Source organism: Paroedura picta, chromosome 9, assembly GCF_049243985.1.
Source record: "Paroedura picta isolate Pp20150507F chromosome 9, Ppicta_v3.0, whole genome shotgun sequence".
NCBI classification, from domain to species: Eukaryota; Metazoa; Chordata; class Lepidosauria; order Squamata; family Gekkonidae; genus Paroedura; species Paroedura picta.
The window spans coordinates 72,399,493-72,424,971 of record NC_135377.1 but is presented as its reverse complement, the minus strand read 5'-3'; the positions used below and the strand labels follow the sequence as shown (position 1 = coordinate 72,424,971).

Here is a 25,479-nt window from a genome sequence, read left to right as displayed (position 1 = left end):
CGCCTTGACCACATGAGAAAACCCGTCTGGTGGGACTCCTTTGCCTGCTCTGGGCGATTGTCTGACACTTGGCCCGGGAGCCCCTTCTGGTTCCTGAGGATCTGCAGTTGTGTCTTGTTCTGTGTTGTCCTCAACACTGAGAAACATTGTTTCTGGTTGCGAGGAAGCTCGCTTTGTGTTGCCCACAGCTCTGAGGAACACTGTTTCTAGTTGCGAGGCTCTACCCCCCTCTGCAACTCCTTCTGGTTCCTGAGGTTCTGCAATTGTGTCCTCCTCTGTGTTGTCCACAGCACTGAGAAACACTGTTTCTGACTGCGGTGCCCCAGGAGGGTACAGTTCTACTGGAATGAGCAAGTGTTTCGGGTCCAGCGCCAGACGGGAGAGAGAGAGACTTCTGTTGCTTTCCCCAGGGAGCACCTTGGGGTTGAGAGTTTCACAGCCACCCCATCCCGGGGCTCCAGCTGTGGCGTTGGCCGCTCAGCTGCTTTGTCCTTCAGCAGGCTTCCAAGGAAGCTGGCCCTGGTCTGATCTCAGCCTCGTTCAAATGTGCACTGGGACAGGAACACAGGCGAGTCTTCTGGCTTCTCAGGAGGAGGGACCAGACCCGTCCCAAGAGGAGGGGGAGCCACTGGGGACCGCTGCAAGAGCTGCCAACGACAAATGGCTGGAATGGGTTTGGGAGGCTTGGTTTTGCTCCAGAGTCCCAGCATGAGGAAGGCAGGAGGAGGGGGGGGAGGAAGGGCACTCCTGCAGGGTCTTCTTTCATCTGTAGGGGAGAGAAGAAAAGCAGGGAGGCCCCTGCGTCAGCTCACTGGCACCGATCAGTGAAATGTGCCAGAGATCGCTGACTCGCTTCGAGGTTGGGGTCCCAAAGGGGGCGGGTCAACCTGCCGGTTGTCCGAAGGCCCTTCCTCAGAAGGAGCCCTGGCTGCCCCGAGGCAAAGGGATCTCGAGAAACAGCGACCATCGACAGGAGGATGCACAGGGGTGTAGCAGATCTGCGGGCCACACCTGCTGCGACAGCAGGGCTCCCGGGGTGGAGCTGGGTGCATCGGCCTCTTTCACGAAGGCGAGCATGGGGTCGGCAGGCGAAAGAACAGGGTCAGGAGGAGAGCGAGTCTTCGTTACCTGGAAGCCCTCTGAAGTGGCTGAGACGAACTGGAATGGTCCCCAAGGTCCAGGAATCTTGGTCAACCCAACAGGCAAAGAGGTGTCGTGGGGGGCAGATTGGCGGAAACATTTTGGAATCCAGACTGAAGGCCCTTGTGGTTGTTCCCTTTGGAGGGAGGTCTGAATCTTGGATATCATGTGGAGGTACGGGATTATCTAAAAAGTCCCTGGGGATCTGTTGGGGGGCACATGACGCTGACCTGGCATGTAACCCGTGCTCTCTCGAGTCCCAGCATGGGAACGGGTGGTGGGAGGAGGACGAGGACGAGGAGGAGGAGGAAGGGCACTCCTGCAGTGTCCTTTTACTCATCTGTAGGGGAGAAAAGAAAAGCTGGCAGGCGCAGGGTCAGCTCTCTTGCATTGGTCCATAAAATAGGCAAGAGATGGCAGACTTGCTTCTGAGCTGGGGAAAAGCAGCAAGGGATTTCCTCCGAGGAGCCTTCATTGCCCGGAGACCAATGAGGGGCCTTGGTGTGGAGCAGCCAGAGCCCTGGCCCCTCACGCAGTCCCAAAGCCACGGCTCCTTGCCCACCCCTGATTCCCCGGAGAGGAACATTACCTGAACTTGGCAGGAGTGCCGCAATTTCGGGGGGGACCTCTCTGCCCCGCCACATATTATAGAGCAGGGCAGAGAGGTTGCTCCGGAGGTCTTCGATCTGGGGAGATGGAGAAATGCCCCCAGTGATTCCTGCCCTCTTCACAGCCCAGGCCAGAGGGTGGGACGTTTGCCTCCCCCCTCTACGTGTGATCTCCCCCTCTACGCACCTCCTCCTCCTCCTCCAGCAGGGCCCTGGCCTGGCCCAGGAGGGAGAGGAGGACGAAGAGGCCTCCCTCCCTCACCCACCGCCCGTCCAGGCTCAGGGCGTCCTCCAGAGCGTCCTCCTGGAGAGAGAGCCTCTGCCTCGCGCTGAGGTGACCTCCGAACACCTGAAACCAGGAAGAGACCCTGTCAGTCCTCTCCAAACGGAAGCCCTGGTGCCTCTTCCCCAGAGGGGTTGGCTCCTGCCCTCCCTCCCTCGCCCCTCTCCAACTGCCCTGCGAGGAAATGGGATTCCCACAATGAATCAGGGCATGCTCCAGAGCTGTGGCATGCCGAAGGGACAGGAGGACTCCCAGTCTCTCTGCACACCACTGCCAGAAGGATCGCCCAAGGGGGATCTCCTGTGTCCCTCCCTCCCTCCCGGGGAATAAACAAAGCCCCCCTTGACCCTGGCCCAAGAGCGGAGGCCTTTCCAAGAATGCCTGGCCAGCACCACAGACGGGCCTCAGTACCTCAGCTGCCGTGATGAGGTGGGCGTAGCTCTCCCTCCAGGGCCGTTCTGGGTCCTCCTCCCAGGTGAACTGGCTCCGGCCTGAAAGGCAGAAATCGGGAAGAGCTCTAGTGGACAGGCCCGGCACAGAACAGCTGTGCTTCCTCCTGGCCTGGGGGTGTCTCTTCCCCCTCCCCCGGGGCCTCGCTGGTCTCCCCCTCTGGCCTCGGAGGAGGGCTGGGCTCATGGGGAAAGAGCACCAGGAAAGGCAGCTGAATCGGAACAGATGTCTGGAGGCTGTGGTGGGGAAGGCTGATCTGCACAGAAGGAACCCCGTTGCTCTGAAGGGAGGGAGGGGGTGCCCTACCCCGGAAAAGGGACCCTAACTCACCCTGCTTCTTCTGCTGCAATTGCATCAGCTGTCCAAAGACCTCCCTGGCCTTCTCCCGGACCTCCGCTTCCGGGTCGGCCAGGGAGACGGACAGCTTCGCCACCACGTGCCCGAATGTATGCTGGCTGGAGATCTAGATTGGAAGCAGAAGAAGAGGCCTCGCTTGTCCATCCAGAGACGGCCCCGGAGCCCTGAACCACTGGGGTCTTCCCCCTCCTGACCCTCCCCACTGATCCTGGGGGGACCTTAGAGGAGAAGGAACAATGTCCCAGGGGTGGACACTCTGGCACTTCGGGGAGGGAGGCAGGGAAGGCCAGTCCTCATCTTCCCTCTCCCAGAGATGGAACAGCCCCTCCTCTCTTGCTGGGCTCCACGGGCCAGATCCTGCTGGGGGTGGAGGACTTACGTTTAAGCCAGGCATTTTGCAGGCATCCAGGAGAACGTCCCTCAACAGAGCAGCTGCCCGGGCTCTGGGGGCAGGCCAGCTAACCCGGAGCCAGTATAAGAGTTGCTGTGGAAGGAAGGAAGGAAGAGGAAGGAAGGAAGCAGGCCCTCAGCCCACACCCTCGGACCAGGGCATGGTCCTCAGCACACCCTCCCCCTGCAGATCTGCCCACCAAGGAAGATCCCCAGAGAGGGTGGACCCCAGGCTCTGGAAAGGGCTCTGTTCCTGTGGGAGAGCTGCCTGCCCCCAACCTGCCCCCTGAGGGGCCCGTCGTCTCCCAGCCTGGAGCCGGGGTGCCCAGTGACCCTTCCAGTTGGCGTGCTCCCACGGCTCACGGACGGCAGCTCCTTGGGAGTCCTTCCCCCAGGAGAGAGGCAAGCCACTCTGCTGCCGCCACAGAAAGCCAAATTCCAGGAATGGGGTTCTAGAGCAGCCAGGTGGGAGGGCCCCCCCATGCGGCAGGAGGGTGGGGGGGATTGTGTTGCGCCAGAGGTGACCCTTTCTCCCCGCTGGGCTCCCTTGGGATCCCCTTGGCCCATCTCCCTCCCACCTTCTCCAGCTACCTACGTCCAGCAGGGTGTCCAGGTGGCCTGCGGAGGGATCCTCCCGGATCAGGCCCCGCAGCATCCTGCGCAGGGCCTCCTCTGCCTTCTGCTGCAGGGCCTGATGGGAAGAGCGATCTGGCATGAAAAGGCTGACCCCCCCTCGCCCCAGGGCTGGCCAGGAAGCCTTGAAGACCACCACTCCATCCTCCAGGGAAGGAGGCCTCTGGATTCGGGACCCAAAGAGGGACCCTGCGTCTTTCGCCTCTTCCGGAGGAGGGACACAGCTCTCCCCACAGCTGGACCTCGTCCTCCAGAGAAGACGGGACCGCCAGGTGTGTCTGCCACCCTCTTGAGAAATCAGGGGTCGCTCAAGGTACCTGGCCTGCGGGGTCTGCCTGTATCGGGGGGCCTCCGAGGACCATCCCCAGAGCCCAGGCTACAATCGACTGCCGGAGATCTGTCCTCAGGGGCGGATGGAACTTGCTGGCAGGGCAGAAGGGCCGGGATTAGACTCCGTGCTGGAAGGGAGGGCAATCCCCCAGCCCTGCCGGGGCTTCGTCTGAGGCTCGCCACTTCCCCCTGAGCAGCGTGAGGGTGAGGGTGGAGGAGAGGATGGCAGTGCAGCGCCTGAGAGTCAGGGAGAGCCTCGGGGAGGGAGGCACTGCTCCCAGCTGGAGAACAGGTGCTGCCCTCAGGCACTCTGCCCGCATCGCCCTGAGGCCGGGCAGGAAGCAGCCATGGCCTCCCGTCTCTCCCTTGGGCTGGCTCTGTTGACCATCCTGCAGCCCCAGGACGGTCTCCCTCCCTCCCTCCCCTCCGAGGGCCTGGCACCAAGGTTCCCTCAGGAAGAAACATACCTCAGCTCTGCCACAGCCTCCATACATCCAACCAATCTCGCCTCTAGGGCAAGGAATGACTTGTGCATGATGTCCTTGGGGAGACAAAGGTTTCAAAAAGAAAACATCAGAGCTCCTTGGGCTGGGGCAGGTCTGCTCCTGCCCCCCACTCCCTTTCCTCCCCCCCCCCAGTCCTGAGTCTCACTCACTCGTATTTTCTCTGCAATCCTTTGCTTGCAAGAAGGCAGAGAACGCTCCCGGCCGTGGCAGAACCCCCGGACCGCCTGTAAGAATGCCCGGTCCTGTCTGGGGCCCTGCAAGTGGCGAGAGGCAGGCTGTGAGCCTGGCCATGGAGGGCCAAGGAGAGAAGCAGCATCCCCAGTCAGGGGCAGTCCATCTGGCTGGACACGAGCCGCTGCTTCTCCTGCTCCCGAGGAGGCTCCCTCCTGAAAGTCTCCATGGCTGCCCTGGCCCTCAGGGCACATGGCTGGACCCCGAGGAGACGGCATCCTTTGCAGAAGGAGGCAGGGTAGAGGGTCCCGTCCCTCCAAGAGGTGCTCGTGGGACAGCTGTGGGGCTTCCTAACCCAGGGGCCCGGGAGGATGGGGACCCCGGTCCCTTTTCTGCAAGCACCCCTCTCGGGGGCGGCTGCAAGTCAGTGCGGGATCCGTGTGCCGGGCCCCCCTTGCTCCTGAGACTGCCATCCCTCTGCTACTGGAGCCAGCGAAATCCGAGAGGAAGGGGAACGGAAGGGGAACAGCCTCGCAAGGGAAGGGACACTGCGCTTCTCCTGGTGCCTCGTGGGGCTTACCGTATCCTTGGCGGCCAGGAAGTGGGCGATGCATTCCGCCGCTCCCCTCTTGGGGCGCCTCCTGCAGGCAGCGGCAGCTGGGGAGGAAGGGCCCGGTTAATACGCGGAGAGATCCCGCTTTCCTTGCGCCTTCCATGGTGCCTTCCCACAGAGCCCTTCCCAGCGGGCTCCCAGGGGCGAAGAGTCCGCTTGCGTGCCCCTGCGGGCTGATCCCCACCAAGAGGTCGGCAGAGGGAACACGTTCTGGGCTGGGTCCAATCCTTCCCTGGGGAGGGGGGGCTTCCTTCCCTCTCGCCCCTCAGGGGTCCTCTGGATCATCGCTTCAGCAACCGGTCCAGTGGCTCCCCGGTTTGAGGGTGGGGCTCCATCCACAGCAGGAGAGAGAGCCTCCCCCCATCGACTTCTCTGCCTGTAGTGCGTGGCAGCCCCCCTCGGTGTCCCCCCAGCACCCCCAAGGGGCTCTGATGGCCACACAGCTCAGCCCGGACTGTGGAGCCCTCCTGTGTGGGGGGAGCCCGATTTGGCCTTCAGGCACAATTCTTCAGGGCCCCGACCGTGGGCACTGCTGTCGGGAACCTTCACAGAAACCATCAGGGGAGCCGTTTCGTCTCCGGGCCTCCCTCCGACTCCAGTGGGAGAATCGGCAAATTCTGTCACTCTAGGAGGAGACTCCCCCCCCCACACCTTCTCCACATCGTGTCCCTTTCCCCCCTTCTTCGAAAGAATGGGGTCCATTAGGGCTACCCTTTTCTCCTCCCCACAGGAGCCCTCCACGAATGCCCCGTTGTCGTCTGTCATCACAGATCCGACTGGCGAAAGGGGCCATGACACACCGACAACGTACCCTAATCAATGGGGTCGGTCTTGAAGGTGCCACGAGATTTCCAAGCCCTGTCGGGCTGGTTCCAAAAGCACTCCTTGTGCTGGGAGCCACAGGGGGCCTGAGCCCTGGGAATGTCACTGTCCTCAACAGCTCTGCCACTTCCGCCCCCCTCCCTGCCCCTCCCTGCCCTCCGTTCCACTCCTCACCTGCAGGCTGCACCTCTCCTCCGGCCCGGGGGGCGACCTTGGCCCGTTTGAAGAGGGCCCTTAAGCGCTGGAGGCTAGAAGGGAGGGAAGAGAAGGGGAGTCACTGGCCTGGCGGCACCCTGTGTCTGCAGTCCCACCTAACCACCCGCCCTGATAAGAAAGAACACTTGAGGGAGTCTCTCTGGGATGAGGGCAGGTCCCTCCGTCTCCGCATCGTGACTCTGAGGGCATCGGAGGTCTGGAGAGAATCACCCCTGGGCACCCGGTGGGGGGCTCTTGGCCCCTCTTGCCTGCGAGGGTGGAGGGACCGGAGAAGGCCTGACACACTCTTTCCCTCCCCTGACACGGAGCTGAGCGTTCGGACAGCCTCATCGCTTGGAGAAGATGAGGTGCCTACAGGTTACTAGGCAGATACTAACCAGTGCCTACAGGTTACTAGGCACTGTAGATCAATCATCAGAAAGGCGAAAGCTGAGAGTGAGCTAAAATTGGCCAGGGAAGCCCATTGATGAGTTCAAATCCCCTGTGCACCCAAGAGTGCTCAAAGAACTTTCCAGAGAACTTGCACAGCCCTTGTCCATCATCTTCGGGCCCTCTTTAAGGACTGGAGATGTCCCGGAGGACTGGAAGAGAGCAAACGTTATTCCGATCTTCAAAAAAGGGAGGAAGGATGACCCGGGAAACTACAGACCAGTGAGTCTGACCTCTGTTGTGGGGAAGATAATGGAGCAGATATTAAAGGGAGTGATCTGCAAACATCTGGAAGGCAATTTCGTGATCCAAGAAAGTCAGCATGGATTTGTCTCCAACAGGTCCTGCCAGACCAACCTGGTTTCCTTTTTTGACCAAGTAACAGGTTTGCTGGATCGTGGAAATTCGGTTGATGTCATTTACTTGGATTTTAGTAAAGCTTTTGACAAGGTTCCCCAATATGTTCTGATGGATAAGTTGAAGGACTGCAATCTGGATTTTCAGATAGTTAAGTGGATAGGGAATTGGTTAGAGAACCGCACTCAAAGCGTTCTTGTCAATGGTGTTTCATCAGACTGGAGAGAGGTGAGTAGCGGGGTCCCTCAGGGCTCGGTGCTCGGCCTGATACTTTTTAACATATTTATTAATGATCTAGATGAGGGGGTGGAGGGACTACTCATCAAGTTTGCAGCTGACACCAAATCGGGAGGACTGGCAAATACTCCGGAAGATAGAGACAGAGTTCAATGAGATCTGAACACAATGGAAAAATGGGCAAATGAGAACAAGATGCAATTTAATAAAGATAAGTGTAAAGTTATGCATCTGGGTCAGAAAAATGCAAAGCATGCCTACTGGATGGGGGATACGCTTCTAGGTAACACTGTGTGTGAACGAGACGTTGGAGTACTTGTGGATTGTAAACTAAACATGAGCAGGCAGTGTGATGCAGCGGTAAAAAAGGCGAATGCTATTTTGGGCTGTATCAACAGGGGCATCACATCAAAATCACAAGATGTCATAGTCCCATTGTATACGGCACTGGTCAGACCACACCTGGAGTACTGTGTGCCGTTCTGGAGCCTCACTTCAAGAAGGACGTAGATAAAATTGAAAGGGTACAGAGGAGAGCGACGAAGATGATCTGGGGCCAAGGGACCAAGCCCTATGAAGATAGGTTGAGGGACTTGGGAATGTTCAGCCTGGAGAAAAGGAGGTTTAGAGGGGACATGATAGCCCTCTTTAAGTATTTGAAAGGTTGTCACTTGGAGGAGGGCAGGATGCTGTTTCTGTTGGATGCAGAGGAGAGGACACGCAGGTTTAAACTTCAAGTACAAGGATATAGGCTAGATATCAGGAAAAGATATCATGGCAAATAGATGGGGAAGAAATGGAGATAGTGACAGATTTTATTTTCCTGGGCTCCAAATCACTGCAGATGGGGACTGCAGCAAAGAAATTAAAAGACGCTTGCTTCTGGGAAGGAAAGCTATGGCAAATCTAGACAGCATCCTAAAAAGCAGAGACATCACCCTGCCAACAAAAGTGCGTTTAGTCAAGGCTATGGTATTCCCAGTTGCAATGTATGGCTGCGAAAGTTGGACCATAAGGAAGGCCGAGCGTCAAAGAATTGAGGCTTTTGAACTGTGGTGCTGGAGAAGGCTCTTGCGAGTCCCTTGGACTGCAAGGCGAACAAACCGGTCAGTCCTAGAGGAGATCAGCCCTGACTGCTCTTTAGAAGGCCAGATCCTGAAGATGAAACTCAAATACTTTGGCCACCTCATGAGAAGGAAGGACTCCCTTGAGAAGAGCCTAATGCTGGGAGCGATCGAGGGCAAAAGAAGAAGGGGACCACAGAGAATGAGGTGGCTGGATGGAGTCACTGAAGCAGTAGGTGCAAACTTAAATGGACTCCGGGGAATGGTAGAGGACAGGAAGGCCTGGAGGACCATTGTCCATGGGGTCGCGATGGGTCGGACACGACTTCGCACATAACAACAACAATCAGGAAAAGATTTTTCACAGTCAGAGTAGTTCAGCAGTGGAATAGGCTGCCTAAGGAGGTGGTGAGCTCCCCCTCACTGGCAGTCTTCAAGCAAAGGTTGGATACACACTTTTCTTGGATGCTTTAGGATGCTTAGGGCTGATCCTGCGTTGAGCAGGGGGTTGGACTAGATGGCCTGTATGGCCCCTTCCAAATCTATGATTCTATGATTCTAAGAGCAACACGTCCCGCTTCCCAACCAGGATCGCTTGGGAGATCGTGAGATAAAAATTGCATAGGAAAAGAATACAGGTGCCCCACTTACATTTTTAGATGTTTTTCAGCCATGGTCTTAAAAATATATACAACTAATATATACAAATGTACCAATAAATCAATATACAAATAAATATACAAATAAATAAATATATACAAATATATATATATATATATATATATAGAAAGAAATATACAAATATATACAGATATATACAGATATATACAAATAAATATAAAGGTAAAATTAAATAAATAAAAAACGAATAATATAAATGAATCAAAAAGAATAAATAAATGAATTAATAAAATAAAAGAATTAAAATAAATAAATAAGTGAAATAAAATAAATAAAACAATTTAGTTAAATAAATGGATAAAGTGAAATCAAAAAGAAATAAACCAATAAACCAACAAAACACGATTTTTCTCCACCAATCTCTTTCAACTCCAACTCCAACGCTCCTTCAACAACCCACAAAGGACCCCCCGGGTGCGGCAGCCCAGGGCACCAGCAGGGGGTGATGTCACAAAGGAGGCCCCGTCCCGCCCGTCCCTCGGGTTACAGTGGCCCAGGGGGCTGTTTCCTGGCCTTCCCTCCCACTCCAGCATGGGATGAGTCACTCCCAGGGGGGGACAACAAAATCAGAGTCCAGGGGCACCTTTAAGACCAACAAAGATGTATTCAAGGCGTGAGCTTTCGAGTGCAAGCACTCTTCGTCAAACTAAGAACTGACCATTATAACTGTGGGCATATATAAGCACATGTTGATCTTGTTGCACTAATAAACTGTCTCACAGCAACCAAACACAGCCACATTAGAACTCTCTGCCAAACCAGCCAATCAAACCCCTCGAACCCATTTGTAGTTCACAAGGACATATCTTTAAACCCCACCTGCAGCGCGGGGCCCCAAGTTTGAAAATGAGCAGGAGCATAAGGGGAGAGATGTCAGGGAAGAAGGGTGGATGAATGAAAACATTTTCTGCTGTTGAAAAGCTCATGTTTTTAACGCCGCTGAACCATGTTTTCAGAACAGCGCAAAAAATGTTAAATGGGCATGGCCAATTCTGTGCGCAAAAAAAGTTACCCTCCAGAGCAAGACCAGAACCCATAGTTCCAGATACAAGTCATTTCTTGGCCTATAAAATCTGAGTTACAGTTGGAAGTGGAATACAGAGACAGAAAAGCAAAAAGAGTAAGAAAAAGACACAGTAAATAAACAAAGCCCTCCCAGGAATTGATAAATATGCAAGAAAATTGTCCTGAATAACAGTCCGGACGCTGTTTGATGGCACCTTGCAAAAACCTGGCCACAGTTTCAGATATTTCTCTGTTGATGTTCTCCAGAAGGAGGGGAACCTTAAGATGGTTGGGAAGTCCTTATGAGGCAAAACAGGGCACTACAGAGAGCCAGTTTGGTGTAGAGGTTAGGAGTGCAGACTTCTAATCTGGCATGCCAGGTTCGATTCTGCGCTCCCACATATGGAACCAGCTGGGTGACCGTGGGCTCGCCACGGCACTGATAGAGCTGTTCTGACCGAGCAGTAATATCAGAGCTCTCTCAGCCTCACCCACCCCACAGGGTGTCTGTTGTGGGGAGAGGAAAGGGAAGGCGACTGTAAGCCGCTTTGAGCCTCCTTCGGGTAGGGAAAATTGGCATATAAGAACCAACTCTTCTTCTTCTTCTTCTTTTTCTTCTAAAGTTTTCTACGACAACGTCCTCTCTTTCCAGAACCAAATATGATTGAAGGGGAGGGGAACGAAGAAACACATTTTTTTCTTTTTTAAGGAAGCCCACTGGATTCTGTGGCTGTTGTGGGTCCCTTGGCAACCACAGCAGTACTGTCAAACTTTATGCACCCTGATTTCTGGAAAGCTGTGGGAGGGAGGGAGGGAGGGGAGGGGCGGTCAACCAGTCCCAGAAAGCCCCCTCCCTCAAGACCTTCCATCCCCCGACGGAGTAGGCCCCTACAGCGAAAGGCCCAGGAGCCCCTTCTGGAGATCCACGATCAAGACAATTCATCATGACTTGGCTGCGGTGGCCGTGGAGCCTTAGGCCTGAGCTGACAGCAGCAGCATCCACCTCTCCCTGGGACCTGCCACGACGTGGCCCCTTGCCTGGCTGTCACACAATCTGAGTATCTTAGAAGCGAAGCATGGCCAACCTTGGCTAGTATTTGGATGTGAAACCTCCAAGGATCTGGGTGCGAGTCCCTACAACATACATTGGGGTGTCATGACAGGGAGGCAGACAATGGCAACTCGCCACCCAAGGTCCTTTGCCTGGCTGCCAGAATATCTGAGTATCTTTGACGCTAAGCACGGCCAAGCCTCGCTAGCATTTCGCCCTCTCTTGAAAAAAACAACGTTGGACCCGCGGGACCCTGCCAACTGAAGCCCAGGATCGCATTTAACGTTCCTGGGACAGGGGGTGGAAAGGGCCGCGGACCCGGAAACTTCAGCTAGTGCAAAATGCAGCTGCGAGGGTCCTCACTGGCCCACCTTGGAGGGCCCACATCCAGCTTGTGCAGAGGCAGCTGCATGGGTTGCCCATTGCTGTCCGGATCCGGTTCAAGGTTTGGGTTCTAACCTTCAAGGCTTTATGCGGGTTGGGACCCACATATCTGAGGGACCGCCTTTCGCCTTACGCTCTGCGGGGGGAAATCTATTGGTCGTTCCCGGCCCCAGAGAAGCGCGCCTAGCCTCAACCAGGGCCAGGACTTTCTCTGTCCTGGCCCCTACCTGGTGGAATGAGCTCCCGGGCGAGCTACGGGCCCTGCGGGATCCGTCGGCGTTCCGCAGGGCCTATAAAACGGAGCTCTTCCGCCAGGTCCCTGCTTGAGGCTAGGACTGGCGAGGGACAACATTGCCACCCCCATGGGGTCTGAAGTATACAGTATTAGCCTCCATCCCCTAAAGCCGTTGACTGGGTAGGGGAGAGTGGCATTTTCTGCCGTGTTGGGTATATTTATAGTCTATTAGTGGGGGTTTTAATGGGGTATTGTAAGACTACTATTACCTGCCACAAGCCAGTAGGGAGTGGCAGGAAATGATGATGATGATGATAATAACAATAATAGTAATAATAATGATAATGATAATAATAATAATACAAAGTTCGCCCCAGGGGAAGCGACCTAAGTGGGGGAGCAAACGTACGTCCACCTCGTTCGGCTGTCCCCAGGCCGCCTGGCAAAACGAGCCCCTGGCCTCCGAGCCAGGTAAGCCGCGCTGGTTTACATGCCACCTCTTAGTGAGGTCCCGAACCCCAGGGAATCTGATCACACACCGGACTCCCTGCCAACACGCTCCAACCCTTGCAGACCCGCCACGGAACGAAGCCAAACAGGCCCCGTTCCCGCCAACGCTCCATAACCAGGACCAATTCCATCAGGCCAGCCAAAAACCTTGTGCAACCACAGATCACACCCGGGTCCAACTAAAGAACCCCATCACTTGGCAAACCAAACCATCTGCAGAGGGCGCCCCAAGAGGTTGCTAAGCCAATTAAAGAACTGGCCCCCTCAGCTCCAGTCATTTCAGGGACTTGTGCCCCCAAACTCCCACTTCCACTGATCTTTCCTTAATGCTCTGGAAGCCGGGCACCGCTGGCCAGTCGGTCTCACCACAAAAGCTACCACAACCTCAGGTGACCCTGCGCCATGGGTATCTTGCATGGCAGTGCCATGTGCCTGGCCACTGTGTGCTGCGATATCCTGGCCTAGGAACATGGATGCAGCCCCTGAGACCCAGGTGACTCCCCCTTGACTCTCTTGCAGCGTTACGAGCACCAGCGGCATGAGAAAAGTCTGATCCGAAAGCCGGCACTCCCCTGCACGTAACCTCAAACCGCTTGGACCTTGTACGGAGTCCCGAGGGGGAGGCCCTGCAGCGGAACAGTTGGGGCAGCCCAAAGGAGCATCTGCCTCCGAATCCCTGTGGTCATCGATGGGGCACCGACACGGGGAACCTCCCTCCTAATGGTGTCCGGAAGGCGAGCCCCTTGATGTCGAGCCAGGGGATGGGAAGGTAGTATCCGCAGACATCAGTGGACATCACCCCCTGGGCCTGTGGCACACCCACTCCTTCGGCACACGCTTCCCTGCCCCACCACCAGCATTAGCAGCCGCGTTGATGTCTGACCTCCGACAATTCAGAAGGTAGGCTCATAAGGTGGAGACATACACCTTGGCCCAGCTGCTGAACTCCAGTCCCTGAACTGCTGGTCCACAGAGGGAAAGGCCCTCCAGATTAGCATCCTCCATTGTGCCTGAGCCAGCCGAGGGCAGCAAGCCCTTCCCGCTGGGCGGACAAGGGCCTGAACCCGTCCCAGCCCTTCAAAGCTCAGCAGGAGGAAGGTGTCTAGAAGCCCGGCAGCCTGAATGGGATGGCTGGACGACTGCTCTGATCCTCTGAAGGCAGGCAGGCCTTTCTGGTGAATGGGTTTAAACTGTGATGGGTGGGTGTGGGGTGAAAGGGGTGTGAGTGTAAGGAGTCCCACTGGAGGCTTTTCTGCCAACAGTATTACAAACATTTTATTTTTAATAAATAGAAAACAAACATTATCAAACAGGGAATGAAACAGGGAACCCCCCAAACATTTTAAACAAACTTTTTAAAACAGGGATGAAACAGGGAACCCCCCACCCCCACCCCACCCCAAACCACAATTTTAAAGCACACTAGTCCCCTCTCCAGCACCACCATCTTCTTAGTAGCTGGTAATCTCTGCTGGAAATAACAGCATCTTACTGCTGTCCCAAAGTAGAGAGAAGCATTTGGGGGAAGAGGCTTCTCATAGCCACCACAGTCAAGTCAGCCTCCAAAACTTTAAATGTAGCCATGCTGTCCACCAGTGGAATTATTCCCTGGAACATCAAATAAAATCAGTGCCTATGTCCTCCACTGGAGTAGGGGTCGCCAACACTTCCTGGCTAGCCGCCTCCCCAACCCTTGCCTGTAGAGTGCTTCTGTCTTGTGTTTGTCAATCTCACAGGGGTGTTACTACAGTGAGGCAGTGAGGTCTGTTCAAGTGCTTTCGGACCAGAGAATCGGCTACTTAGTCAAACAACACAAAGATAGTGGCTGAAGACAAGGTTGAACAAAGAACATTAAACTTTATTTCACATAGCACACATAGGCAAAAGGTCACAATCAAAACCGTCTCCTATTTCTGAAAAGGTAACTGGCCATAGCGTCCCGAACCTTGCACCCCTCCGAATAGATCCTTTTTTTTCTGGCTTGAGGGATGGCTGCTGCATCCTCAAGGACTACAGGGTCTGATTCAGCCACTGGGAAGGGGATGTGATGTCCCTTGTCCTCGCAGATGTTGTTCCAAGATGACACATGCGATGATCAATGGTGTCACATTGTCTATATGCACATGGAGTCGTGACATCAAGCGATGGAACCGAGCCTTCAAAGGGCCAAAGGCACGCTCCACGACATTCCTTGCGCGGGAGTGCCTGAGGTTGTAGTAGCTCTGCACATTTGTCCTTGGCCGCTTATAGGGAGTCATGAGCCAGCGTCGTGTGGGGTAGGCTCCATCTCCGAGCACCAAAGCCGGAACACGCACTCCCTCAATGGTGGCGGTGGGGTTGCCGGGGACAAAGACCCCTTGGTCCATGGTTGCCCTGAGGTTGGATTCACGGAACACAAGGGCATCGTGCCTCCTCCCACTCCACCCCACCTCAAAATCTATAAACCGTCCGGAGAAGTCCACGGTTCCTTGAAGGAGAACAGGACAAATGTCCTTCCTGTTCCCGTGCTCCTTTATGCTTCCCTCAGGTGCTCGGATCGGGATGTGGGTACCATCAACCGTGGCGAAACAAGGTGGGAACCCGTCTGAGGAAAGAAAAAGAAAAGAATAGACACCAGGGATTAAAGTTAACGTGGGGCGCATCGAGTATTCGTTGCTCACCTATCAAAAATGAAAAAAAAATTAAAGGGCAAAGGGGATATGTCAGGATTGTTAGAATCCCTGCCATAAATTAGCCTGAGTTCTTCCATGACAGTTATATTGCTTGGCGCCTTGTTGCTCCAGGTCCTGTAATCATGCTAACTAGTAGACAGAGAAATATATGTTGTTGTAACTCTTATCACTTGTTGGGGCGGGGGGGGAAGGAGGTGGAGAGAAATCCTCGACTTTCAGACTGGCTATGTAAGCCTGGGGGGAAGAAGCATCAGTTTGTCATCTACGGCGTTAGGGAGATGTACAAGAAGAAGAGAAGCACAGGGAAATGGCAGCCTGATGTGTGTGTGTTTTGTTGTTTTTTCCCTATCTTGGAATAGTAGTCCTGTAATATGCAAGCTGTAGCATTTCTCTCTTTACTGAACCAAAACGGCCTAGTAAAAAAAGAAAAGGGCTCGGAGTCCCTTTCGGCCCCTGCGTTCCCGTCCCCAGGGAGGCCGCGAAAAACAGCGGCACAGGACAAAAAAAGAAAGCAGAGGTTTAAGGGGACGGCCCTGAGTGCCTTTAAAGCCCTGCTCTCTGCTCAAAACACGAACCGCCACCAATTCTTGAAAAGTTCATGGAAGTTTGTGACGGCAGGCTAAAAATCGTCATGAACTTCAGTTGGTGAGCCGCTTGGTGCCCATGCCTACCCCTCGCATTCACTCTCCGTCCACACACACACACTCACACACACACACACACACACACACGTTCTGTCCACCAGAAGGAACGGGCACCCCACCTCAGTCCACACGAAGGGACGAGGCCCCCGGCTCCGTCCATGCGAAGGGACGGGCACCCCAGCTGCGTCCACTTCAGGGGACGTGCACCCGTGCTCCGGCCATCTGAAGGGTCGGGCACTGTGCTCCGTTCATCTGTGTGGACTGGCACTCAAACTCTGTCCCTGCGAACGGATGGGCTCGCAAGCCCTGTCCGTCCAGACAGAGGAGCGCTCAAGCCCTGTCCGCCGCAGCAGATGGGCACTCAAGCCCTGTCCGTCGAAACAAATGGGCGTTCGGTCCCTGTCCATCGGAACGGATGGGCACGCAGGGTTGCACTCACTCACTCGCTCACTCACACTCTCACTCTGCATCCCTACGCAACCCCCTCCCCCCAGCTACCTGCCACTGATGCCCACCCCCACCCCCCGGCCGACTGCCGCCAGCTTCTGCCAGCCAACGTCATCAGGAGCTTCAGGCGTGGCATCACGCCAGGCTTCGGGTCGCCTGGTGCCCCCTGCTTAGCAAGCCCTTCCGCCTCCGCGGAAGAAGTTGCCTTCTGGATGCTCCCCCGTCTCTTCGCACGTGGCCCTCCTCTCCCGATCAGCTCTCCTCCTCTCTGGATGGCCTCGATCTGCAAGCTTCCTCAGTCTGCTGAAGAAACAGACAACAAGTCTACAAGGCCAGTCTGAGAACTCAGGGCCCCTTCCACCTCAGCCCTCTCCCCTTCCCACTTCCCGAAAGAGCACACAGAGAGCCCAAGGTTTAGCTCTCCCAGACACTGCCTTCCCCGTTGCTGGCATACAGGTCACAAGCCCTCCTTGCCCAACCCACCCACTGGGGACCAGGAGGGGCAGAGAGGCAAGCGAAGGAGTTGGGGAACATCGCTCACCTCTTTTAGTGGCCACGACTCCCTTGAGGGCTTGCAGGAGAACCTCATCAAAACTCCCCCGGGGTATCCCTACAAGGAAAACCCGTGGTAAGCAGGGACGACTCCTGCCCTTCCCTCCACCGGCATCCTCCAGGCTCCTCCACTGCCTTCGGTTGGCCAGCATTAACTGGCGGCTGCAAGCCCGAGTACATCTATTTCAACCTGTGCACTACCTCCCCTTCATACCTTAACTAAGGGAGCCCCTCCTCACACACACACACACACACACACACACACCACTCCATTCACACCACTCCCTGCCCCACTCAAACCATCCCCTAGGCATGGGCACCAACCAGGGATATGCGGTTAGGTTCCTGGCTGAACTAGGGACGGAACCGCAATCCGAACGGCGCGTCGGGAGGAGAAATAAGGGGCCGAAGAGGACTAGGAGTTGCCTTGCAGCTTCGCATATGAAGTCCTACAAACCAGCGGCAGCACCGGTTGAGAGTACGGACTGGATTCCGGACCCTCAAGGAAGGAAGCAGTGTGAAAACAGAGAGAATGGACCCTAAGGAAGCCATTCATAAGGACCGAGGATTTAAAAAAAAAACTGCTGAGAATGATCCAGAGGAAAGATCAAGAGTAAAGCTTGAGACTGCTTGCTAAACATATCGTTTCAGTGTCAAAAGAGACCAAGCCCATCGCTTTGGCCAATGACTTCGATACGCAAACTTCAAAAGAAAAAAAACAGAATGAGACAGTGTAATTTTGGAGAGGGGAAGGAACGGCAAATTATTAAGGCTGAAGGGAAGACTGTAGCTTGGCTAATTTAACCTCCAGCAGGCTCTACAAGGGAATAACCAGTGACTGTAGGAGGCCTGCTTATTCTCATTTGCTAGCGGGCCATTCAAAACATATCGTTATTGCAGGGTGACTCCAGAAGTTGACAAGTTAAAGACTGCGCGCCACAATGGGCTTGAAGCCTTGGAAAGAAGAGAAGCCTGGCCCAGTGGGAGTCATTGTGGGGACACTGAATGTCAGATGTTAACAGAAAACGGGGATAAGATGCTTTTTAGGTAGCTTGCTGCTTCCCAAGGTAGAGCAGGAAGGGCAAGAACTCCTATCGGCCAATGCTGGGAACGGCAGGAGACAGATGCATGGTTTTTTCGCATCTGGAGGACTTGCTAGAAAGCCTGGGAATGCTGGAATATGATTCATGAGGAGAGGCAAAAGAGATTGGAAGGGCAATTAGCACAGTATACAATATGGACGTAAGGAAACAGAACAAGAAAACTCCTCCACACGTCTAGCTACTTTGTTCAATCCATGGCAAAAGCAGCTGCTAGGATCCTTCATGCAACAAGATGGAAAACAGAATCCTGACCAGCTACTACTGACTGATTAGACAAAGCGTTAGAATATGGGACACCAGCAACCCTTGCGTTCTGGAAGCAAAAGGCAAGAACTTTGCAATCCAGAAGAAAGCGGAGTCCCATAGGAGATCAGATTGGGGCGGGGAGGAAGGAGGTGGAGAGAAATCCTGGACTTTCAGACTGGCTATGTAAGCCTGGGGGGAAGAAGCATCAGTCTGTCATCTACGGCGTTAGGGAGATGTACAAGAAGAAGAGAAGCATAGGGAAATGGCAGCCTGATGTGTGTGTGTTTTGTTGTTTTTTCCCTATCTTGGAATAGTAGTCCTGTAATATGCAAGCTGTATCGTTTCTCTCTTTACTGAACCAAAACGGTCTAGTAAAAAAAGAAAAGGGCTCGGAGTCCCTTTCGGCCCCTGCGTTCCCGTCCCCGGGGAGGCCGCGAAAAACAGCGGCACGGGACAAAAAAAGAAAGCAGAGGTTTAAGGGGACGGCCTGTTAAGTGTGGCAGGGCCCCCTGCCTCATTGACAAGCACACTGTCTTCTATAACCAATGGCACCACGCACTAGTCTAGGCTTAAGCTACACATTGCGTCTTTCAGACCCACTGGGTGTCTCCCACCACGGTAGCGTGCGATAGGGAACGCCGCCATCATGCATCTGACCTTCGCTAAGGCAGAGCTGAGGTTTGCCCTTTCATGTGCTGCATATACTGTGAATTAGGGCTCCTCTTCCTCCTCCTCTGATCACGAGCTGTAGATACCGTGAATCAGTCGAGGTTTGCAGGTGCTCCTCCTGACTTCGGGCACTCCCGTTAAGTGCAGGGCAAGAAAGGACACCGTGCCAACCCCCCCCCCCTTTTTGTTTCCTCCTGTTCATGTGCTGTATATACCGTGAATCAGGGTTGGTGCAGGCTGTAATCACTCTGCAGAGACAGAGGACACAGGCCTGGTCTTTCTATTGCTGCATACCGGAGCTCGGTGCCAGCAATCTTTGGGTTAATTCTTGGGTGCGTTGCCTGTAGGATTTCCCCTATCTCTTTGAGTGTTTGGGTAACTGCTGCCATAAGGGATGGCTGCAAAGATTGTTCTTGCTGAAGCCTTTCAGAGCAAGGACAGGGTAGACCAGCTGACCAAGTGGGTCATGTCAAAGGGGTACAACCCCTGGAAACCTGGGTTCTTTAAAGACCCAAATCCCCTGGAGAAACTTACAGAGACTTTTCAGTCATACTGTGACTCCAGGAGGCTGAAACTGGGAAGTGTGAGTACCCATGCTGCCTGGGGTCTCTACATTGCACTGCAGGACAGTGTGGCACAGATTAGAGAACTCCAAACAGCATCGGAAAGTTTGGAACGGGACCTCCGACTAGCATTGGAAAATCAGGAGCGTGAGTATGCACTCAAGCTCTCTGATACAGAAACTCGCCTTGAGTCCCTGGGAAAAGATCTTGAGAGAGAAATTGGGGAGCGAGACGCTGTAATTAGCAAGCTCCACTGAAAAATAGAACAGTTGCAAGGAGAGAAGTTTGACTTGCTGGTGGACACTATGCAAATCTGGTACAGGAGAAAGATCTCCAGTGCCAACAGGCTCTTCTGAGAGCAGAAGAGGCCTCTGCTAAGATGGAAGAATTGGGCAAGCTGCATGATCAGGCACAGAGTGCAGCACAATTTCTGGCTAGGGAAAAAGCAGCACAAGTCTCTGCCATAAGCCATGATGTGTGCCGCCGTGAAATTGAAAGTCTGAAGCAGAAATTGGGGCTTCAGACTGCTCTCATTGCAACTGTGCACCCCGAGACACTCCCTTCCCTGCCAGACCTGTCTCACACCGAGCAGGTACTGCCAGCAGAGGCTGTCTCACATCCGCCAATCCACCTTGATTGGACGGAAACCCCCACTCCGGTCCATCCTGTCCAGCATGAGACAGTCCGGAGGCACATGGCAAACGGCCGTGTTGAGGTTACCAACCAGGAGAGAGTCATGATTTGGAAGCCTCATGAAGCGAAGGCTATTGGTGACCAGTTGGGCCCTCTCAACAGGGACACTGGCGTGCAATGGCTGTATTCAACCCTAGAGCAGTACCCCACTGCCAGCGGGGAGGATCTGTGCCAATTGGTAAGGGTGTGTGCTACTGGACCAGACACACAAGCCTTACGGAATGGCCTACTCCAACGTAATATGGCACAGTTAGGTCCAATGTATTGGGCCCGTGAAATAGCCAAGTTGCTATGGCCAGGCCAATCAGCAGAGCTACTGTTCCTCATGGACAAGCAAGGCCCGGATGAGAACCCTGAAAGCTATTCAAGCCGCAAGTGCTTTCTTGCGCAGTTAGCTGAGAAGGTTCAGGCAAATGCCCAGGGTATATGGAACTTTAATGTAGACAATTTTAAGACCCCGTTCTACAATGGTCTCAACACCAGAACAAAAATTGCTATAGGCTTGTTCAACCCGACCAACATCACTTGGTATGCGCTCAAGGAGAAGGTACGGCTTGCTGGCGACCTTTTCCGTGAGGCGGCCTATGCTCAAGGTTCTCGAGTCAAGCATCCCAAGAAAGGCTCCCAGGAACCAGTGCAGGCGGTCACTTATGCCAACAGTGGCTCGCATTTGAAACGTAGAAGAAACAGGAGACACAGCAGCTTTGGAGCAGGGAAAAAGCTCTCTGGCCAAAGTGCAGAGTCTTCCCTTGGCACCCAAACTGCTGTGCCTCCCCCAACACCTCTTGGGAACCCTCAGCAGGCAGTTCCCTCTGCCCAGAAACAGCCTCAGCACCCGGAAACCTGCCTAAGGAGATACTTCTGGGCCGGGCTCAAGGAGGCCAGATTGGACATGGCCCAGTTCAACAGGCAGCCTCTGGGAAAACTAGCCCTTGCCTATGGGAAGCTTACTGCCAACTCAGCAGAGCGCCCACAGCCACCTTCCCCTGCCCAAAACAGAGATAAGAAACAGAGTGGTTTTTCTTATAGTAACTTCCCCCAGAATAATCCCAAACCTAATAGAGATTCTGCCCTTCGGCAGCAGAATAAAATTAGTGACCGGATTTTTCTGTGGCGGGAACTTAGAAATACTGGGGCAGACATGACCCAGTATGATAACCAACCCACATCTGTGCTCATGTGTGCTTTTGTAAAGGCCATTAGAGAGAAAAGGAACAGAGACATACTTAGATATGAGCTACAGAAAACTAGACCCCTAGAAATTTCTTCTGAATCCCCTAAGGATTGGCAGAAGGAAATAGAGAAATTTAAAACTCTTACCCAGAAACAAGATCTAGAAATTAAGGATCTTGATAAGAAAAATAAGGAATTCCAGGGTGAACTTTTAAAAGTAAAAACACATTTGCAAAATGTACTGGATTTCCAAAGCCACACAGGTAGTAAATTGAAAAGAAAATACAGCAGATCCAGCAACCCAGCTTCACATCTTGTCTTTAAAGAAGAGGAAATATTCTCAGTTCCCACATCTCAGAGTCAGGAAGGAAACCCTGCCTCTGAACCTGTACAGAGTTCCAAAATCCAAGTTCACAATAATTGTTCAACATGTGTGCTTCCATTTTTACTTTTAAACCTCCAAATTTTAAATTTGGCTGCAATTGGTAGAGCCTCCACTGATAGTTGCATTCACACTGAAACAGCTACTATTTTGCAATCCTCAAACAGACTCTCTTTGTCTAACTGCCTTCCTAGGCACTCAGGCCTATGACTCATGCCTTGCTCTCCCCCAGGGAAGCAACTAATCTACATAACTAAGAAACTTTAACAGCACAGAAAGTATTCTTTCTTCTCAAATCGGGAAGGGAAAAAGTTTTGTTTCTTTAAAGACTGACCCCCACCTCAGGGAAGCAAGGGGGGGAAGTCACAGATCCTCTTTGGGAAATGTGTCCTTTACAGATTTTTCTTCCCTTTTACATTTTGTCTTTTTATTTTTAATTGGCAATTAAAACATCTTTTTGTCATTTTTTTTTTGTTTTGAATGAAAATCTAGCTTATCAGGCAGCCAATAAAGACCCTCTGCCCATGCACAGGAACAGTCTTTCCCTTTAAGGATACCAGGTTGCTCTGCCTAAGAATGGGAGCATCTGGTTGAAGTATTTCCACTGTGTCCAAGGAATGGAAAGGACAATCGGACAATCCCCAGGAGGATTGTGCCACTGAAGAGCCCCTGGAGGTCAAACCTCCAGCCCCCACCACAACCGTTGTGGTCAAACAACTCTCACTGAGCAATTCAGGAGAGCCTGCTTTGGAAGGTGTAGCAGAAACCTTCCTCCAGTTTGATCCAGGGTAAAGGGAAATAGGGACAAAGACCTTGCCTGCTCTCGGACGCAAGGGGGGGGGAGGCCCTTTCCTGAGGCATTTTGCACCTGTGTATGTAGCCCCTGCTACAACCCCCGTTCCTTTCTCCTTCTAGTCTTTGCTGTGCTCTCTCTTGGAAATGCTTCCCCTACTCTTCCTCCTCAACAGGAGATTATTGTTCCCTCTTCCCCACAGCCCCCACCTTTGACCTCCTCTCCCCAAGCCTAAAACACCAGATTCTCGTTTTCCCTATCCAGCTCCCTGGGTTCCCGCTGCTCAGGAATCCATAACCAAACCTGTCAGCTTGTTTCCCTGCTACAGATTTCCCGCAGATGCCAATTGTTCCCGGTTTGCCCCAAAGATCTCGCGGCTCCCCTATTGTAAGCCTTGACACGAATAATGCTTGATGCCACCCTCCCTGGGAGACTTTGCTGCAGCCGCTCTGCCGCCACTGTTTTCCTGGAAGCAAGGGGGGGAGGGCATCAGAAGACCTTGCCCACCTGCCAAGAAGATTCTTGGGAGGGAGGGAGGGAGGGAGGGAGGGGTGGGAACGGGAATAATTTGCCTCTGCATTTATTGGGAAGGTGACTGCCACCTCTGCCACCCTACATTTTTGCTGTAAATATACATTTTTCATTGTGTACAATGTATCCATTTTTTTAGATTGAGAATGTAGCAAATAGTTTGCTAGTTTATGTATGTAAGTTTTGCTAAATTGCTTAGCTTTACCTTGTTCTTATTGCATTGCTTATTAGAGGCCATTGCTTAGTTCATTGTCTAACTTTTTAGTTTCTGCCACTTTCTGCCTGCTTCATAGTAATTGCTTGATATTCATTGCCAGCATTTTTAGGAATGCCTAGTGCTTGCATTCTAAAATATTGCTCAGGTACTGCCCACAGTTTCCTGCCTGCATATAATTTGGTTTTCCCTGCATTTGCTTTTTGTCTATTGTTTGCTAGATTGCCTTGCTCAACGTATTAGTTTGCATTGGTTCATTGCTTTATTCATATGGTGGAGACCTCACGCTTAGCTAGTTCATAGTTCATGTATGTTACATTTAGTTTTGAGTGGTAGTGGTAAAGAGGAACTGCAACTTCACAGCTTTCCTTAAGTCACCCAAACCCCTCCTAAATGTGTTTTGTTTTTAATTTGGCTTAAGTTTTTGTAGTTTTTGTATTGGCAGAAGATGGCCCCACTTTTCTCTCTGAATTTCTAGGCTGAATTTCAATCTTTGCCACCACTAATGCAGTATATATTGGTCTGGAGCGAATAAATGGAAATAAAATTCGCTCCAGAGGGGGGGATTGTTAAGTGTGGCAGGGCCCCCTGCCTCATTGACAAGCACACTGTCTTCTATAACCAATGGCACCACGCACTAGTCTAGGCTTAAGCTAAAGCCAAGACAACACTGCTAGGGTCGGCCAAGCCAGGCCAGACTCCATCTCTGCCTTAGGTTTGGAATGACAGCCTTTGCCTGACCCAGAGGTGCCTCTGGACTCAAGCTCGCATCAGCTCCCCCCCCCCCATTGTATTTCTAAGCGAGTGGACTGGCTTCCTCCTGTTTGCCTAAGGGCTCATAGGAAAATCCTTTGTCTTGCAACATTTTTCACACTTGGCCCCTCTGCCAGGGGAAATCTCCTCCCCACATCCTGCCAGCTAGACCTGATGGCTCTCTTCCTCAGAGCCATTAATACCTTTATCCAAATCCATTTACGGCCATCACCCCCCCCCCCACTTGGCCAGGTATTGTCCTAATCTCTGGGGACCCTGGAAACTTCCAGCACATGCTTACCTGAGCCTTGTAACATAGCCCCCTTCCCAAAATTCTATAAAAACTGTGGCTTCACACAGCCACTCTGAGTGTCTTCCAACCCGGGACCTCCCACGCTGGTTCGTGCTTCTTCCTCTGACCCACCACTCCCCGGACAGGTAACTATCAAGCCTTCCACTCTTCCTCCCCCTTCTCTATATGACTGCTTGTATGTGTGTTAGCTATTTGTGTGTACTTTTGTTATTTTCCTTTCAATAAAAGCTTATATTAATATTTTACCATTTAAATCTGTGTTTGCCTTGAGTTCCTACAGGTGTAATAAACCCTCGTATACAAAGGTAACGATTCGATAACGCTAAGTTACCCCCCTCTCGCAGCATTTGAGCTAATATTCCCCACAAGCTCAAAGATACGTGTTTTCGGACACGTGTTCAGCAATTTGGGTAACAGGCCCTGAGTGCCTTTAAAGCCCTGCTCTCTGCTCAAAACACGAACCGCCACCAATTCTTGAAAAGTTCATGGAAGTTTGTGACGGCAGGCTAAAAATCGTCATGAACTTCAGTTGGTGAGCCGCTTGGTGCCCATGCCTACCCCTCGCATTCACTCTCCGTCCACACACACACACACTCACACACACACACACACACGTTCTGTCCACCAGAAAGAACGGGCACCCCACCCCAGTCCACACGAAGGGACGAGGCCCCCGGCTCCGTCCCTGCGAAGGGACGGGCACCCCAGCTGCGTCCACTTCAGGGGACGTGCACCCGTGCTCCGGCCATCTGAAGGGTCGGGCACTGTGCTCCGTTCATCTGTGTGGACTGGCACTCAAACTCTGTCCCTGCGAACGGATGGGCTCGCAAGCCCTGTCCGTCCAGACAGAGGAGCGCTCAAGCCCTGTCCGCCGCAGCAGATGGGCACTCAAGCCCTGTCCGTCGAAACGAATGGGCGTTCGGTCCCTGTCCGTCGGAACGGATGGGCACGCAGGGTTGCACTCACTCACTCGCTCACTCACACTCTCACTCTGCATCCCTACGCAACCCCCTCCCCCCAGCTACCTGCCACTGATGCCCACCCCCACCCCCCGGCCGACTGCCGCCATCTTCTGCCAGCCAACGTCATCAGGAGCTTCAGGCGTGGCATCACGCCAGGCTTCGGGTCGCCTGGTGCCCCCTGCTTAGCAAGCCCTTCCGCTTCCGCGGAAGAACTTGCCTTCTGGATGCTCCCCCGTCTCTTTGCACGTGGCCCTCCTCTCCCGATCAGCTGTCCTCCTCTTTGGATGGCCTCGATCT

General features: G+C 53.3%; 1 protein-coding gene across 1 annotated transcript; it reads right to left on the bottom strand.

The window, feature by feature from the left end:
- Positions 1 to 1,399: 1,399 nt before the first annotated feature.
- Positions 1,400 to 18,781, bottom strand: LOC143844168 (uncharacterized). Its single transcript, XM_077351166.1, has 4 exons — positions 18,737 to 18,781; positions 1,936 to 2,097; positions 1,730 to 1,826; positions 1,400 to 1,480 (listed from the first exon to the last, which is right to left on the bottom strand). Exons 1-4 carry the CDS (start codon positions 18,779 to 18,781, stop codon positions 1,473 to 1,475), a joined length of 312 nt encoding a protein of 103 aa, XP_077207281.1. The 3' UTR covers positions 1,400 to 1,472.
- Positions 18,782 to 25,479: the final 6,698 nt, after the last annotated feature.

Coding starts and splice junctions, on each gene's coding strand:
- LOC143844168 (XM_077351166.1), bottom strand. CDS start 18,781: ATGGCGGCGTTCCCTATCGCACGCTACCGTGGTGGGAGACACCCA. Junction 2,098..18,736: donor ACCGTGGTGGGAGACACCCA/GTGGGTCTGAAA, acceptor TCCTGGTTTCAG/GTGTTCGGAGGTCACCTCAG. Junction 1,827..1,935: donor TGCTGGAGGAGGAGGAGGAG/GTGCGTAGAGGG, acceptor CCATCTCCCCAG/ATCGAAGACCTCCGGAGCAA.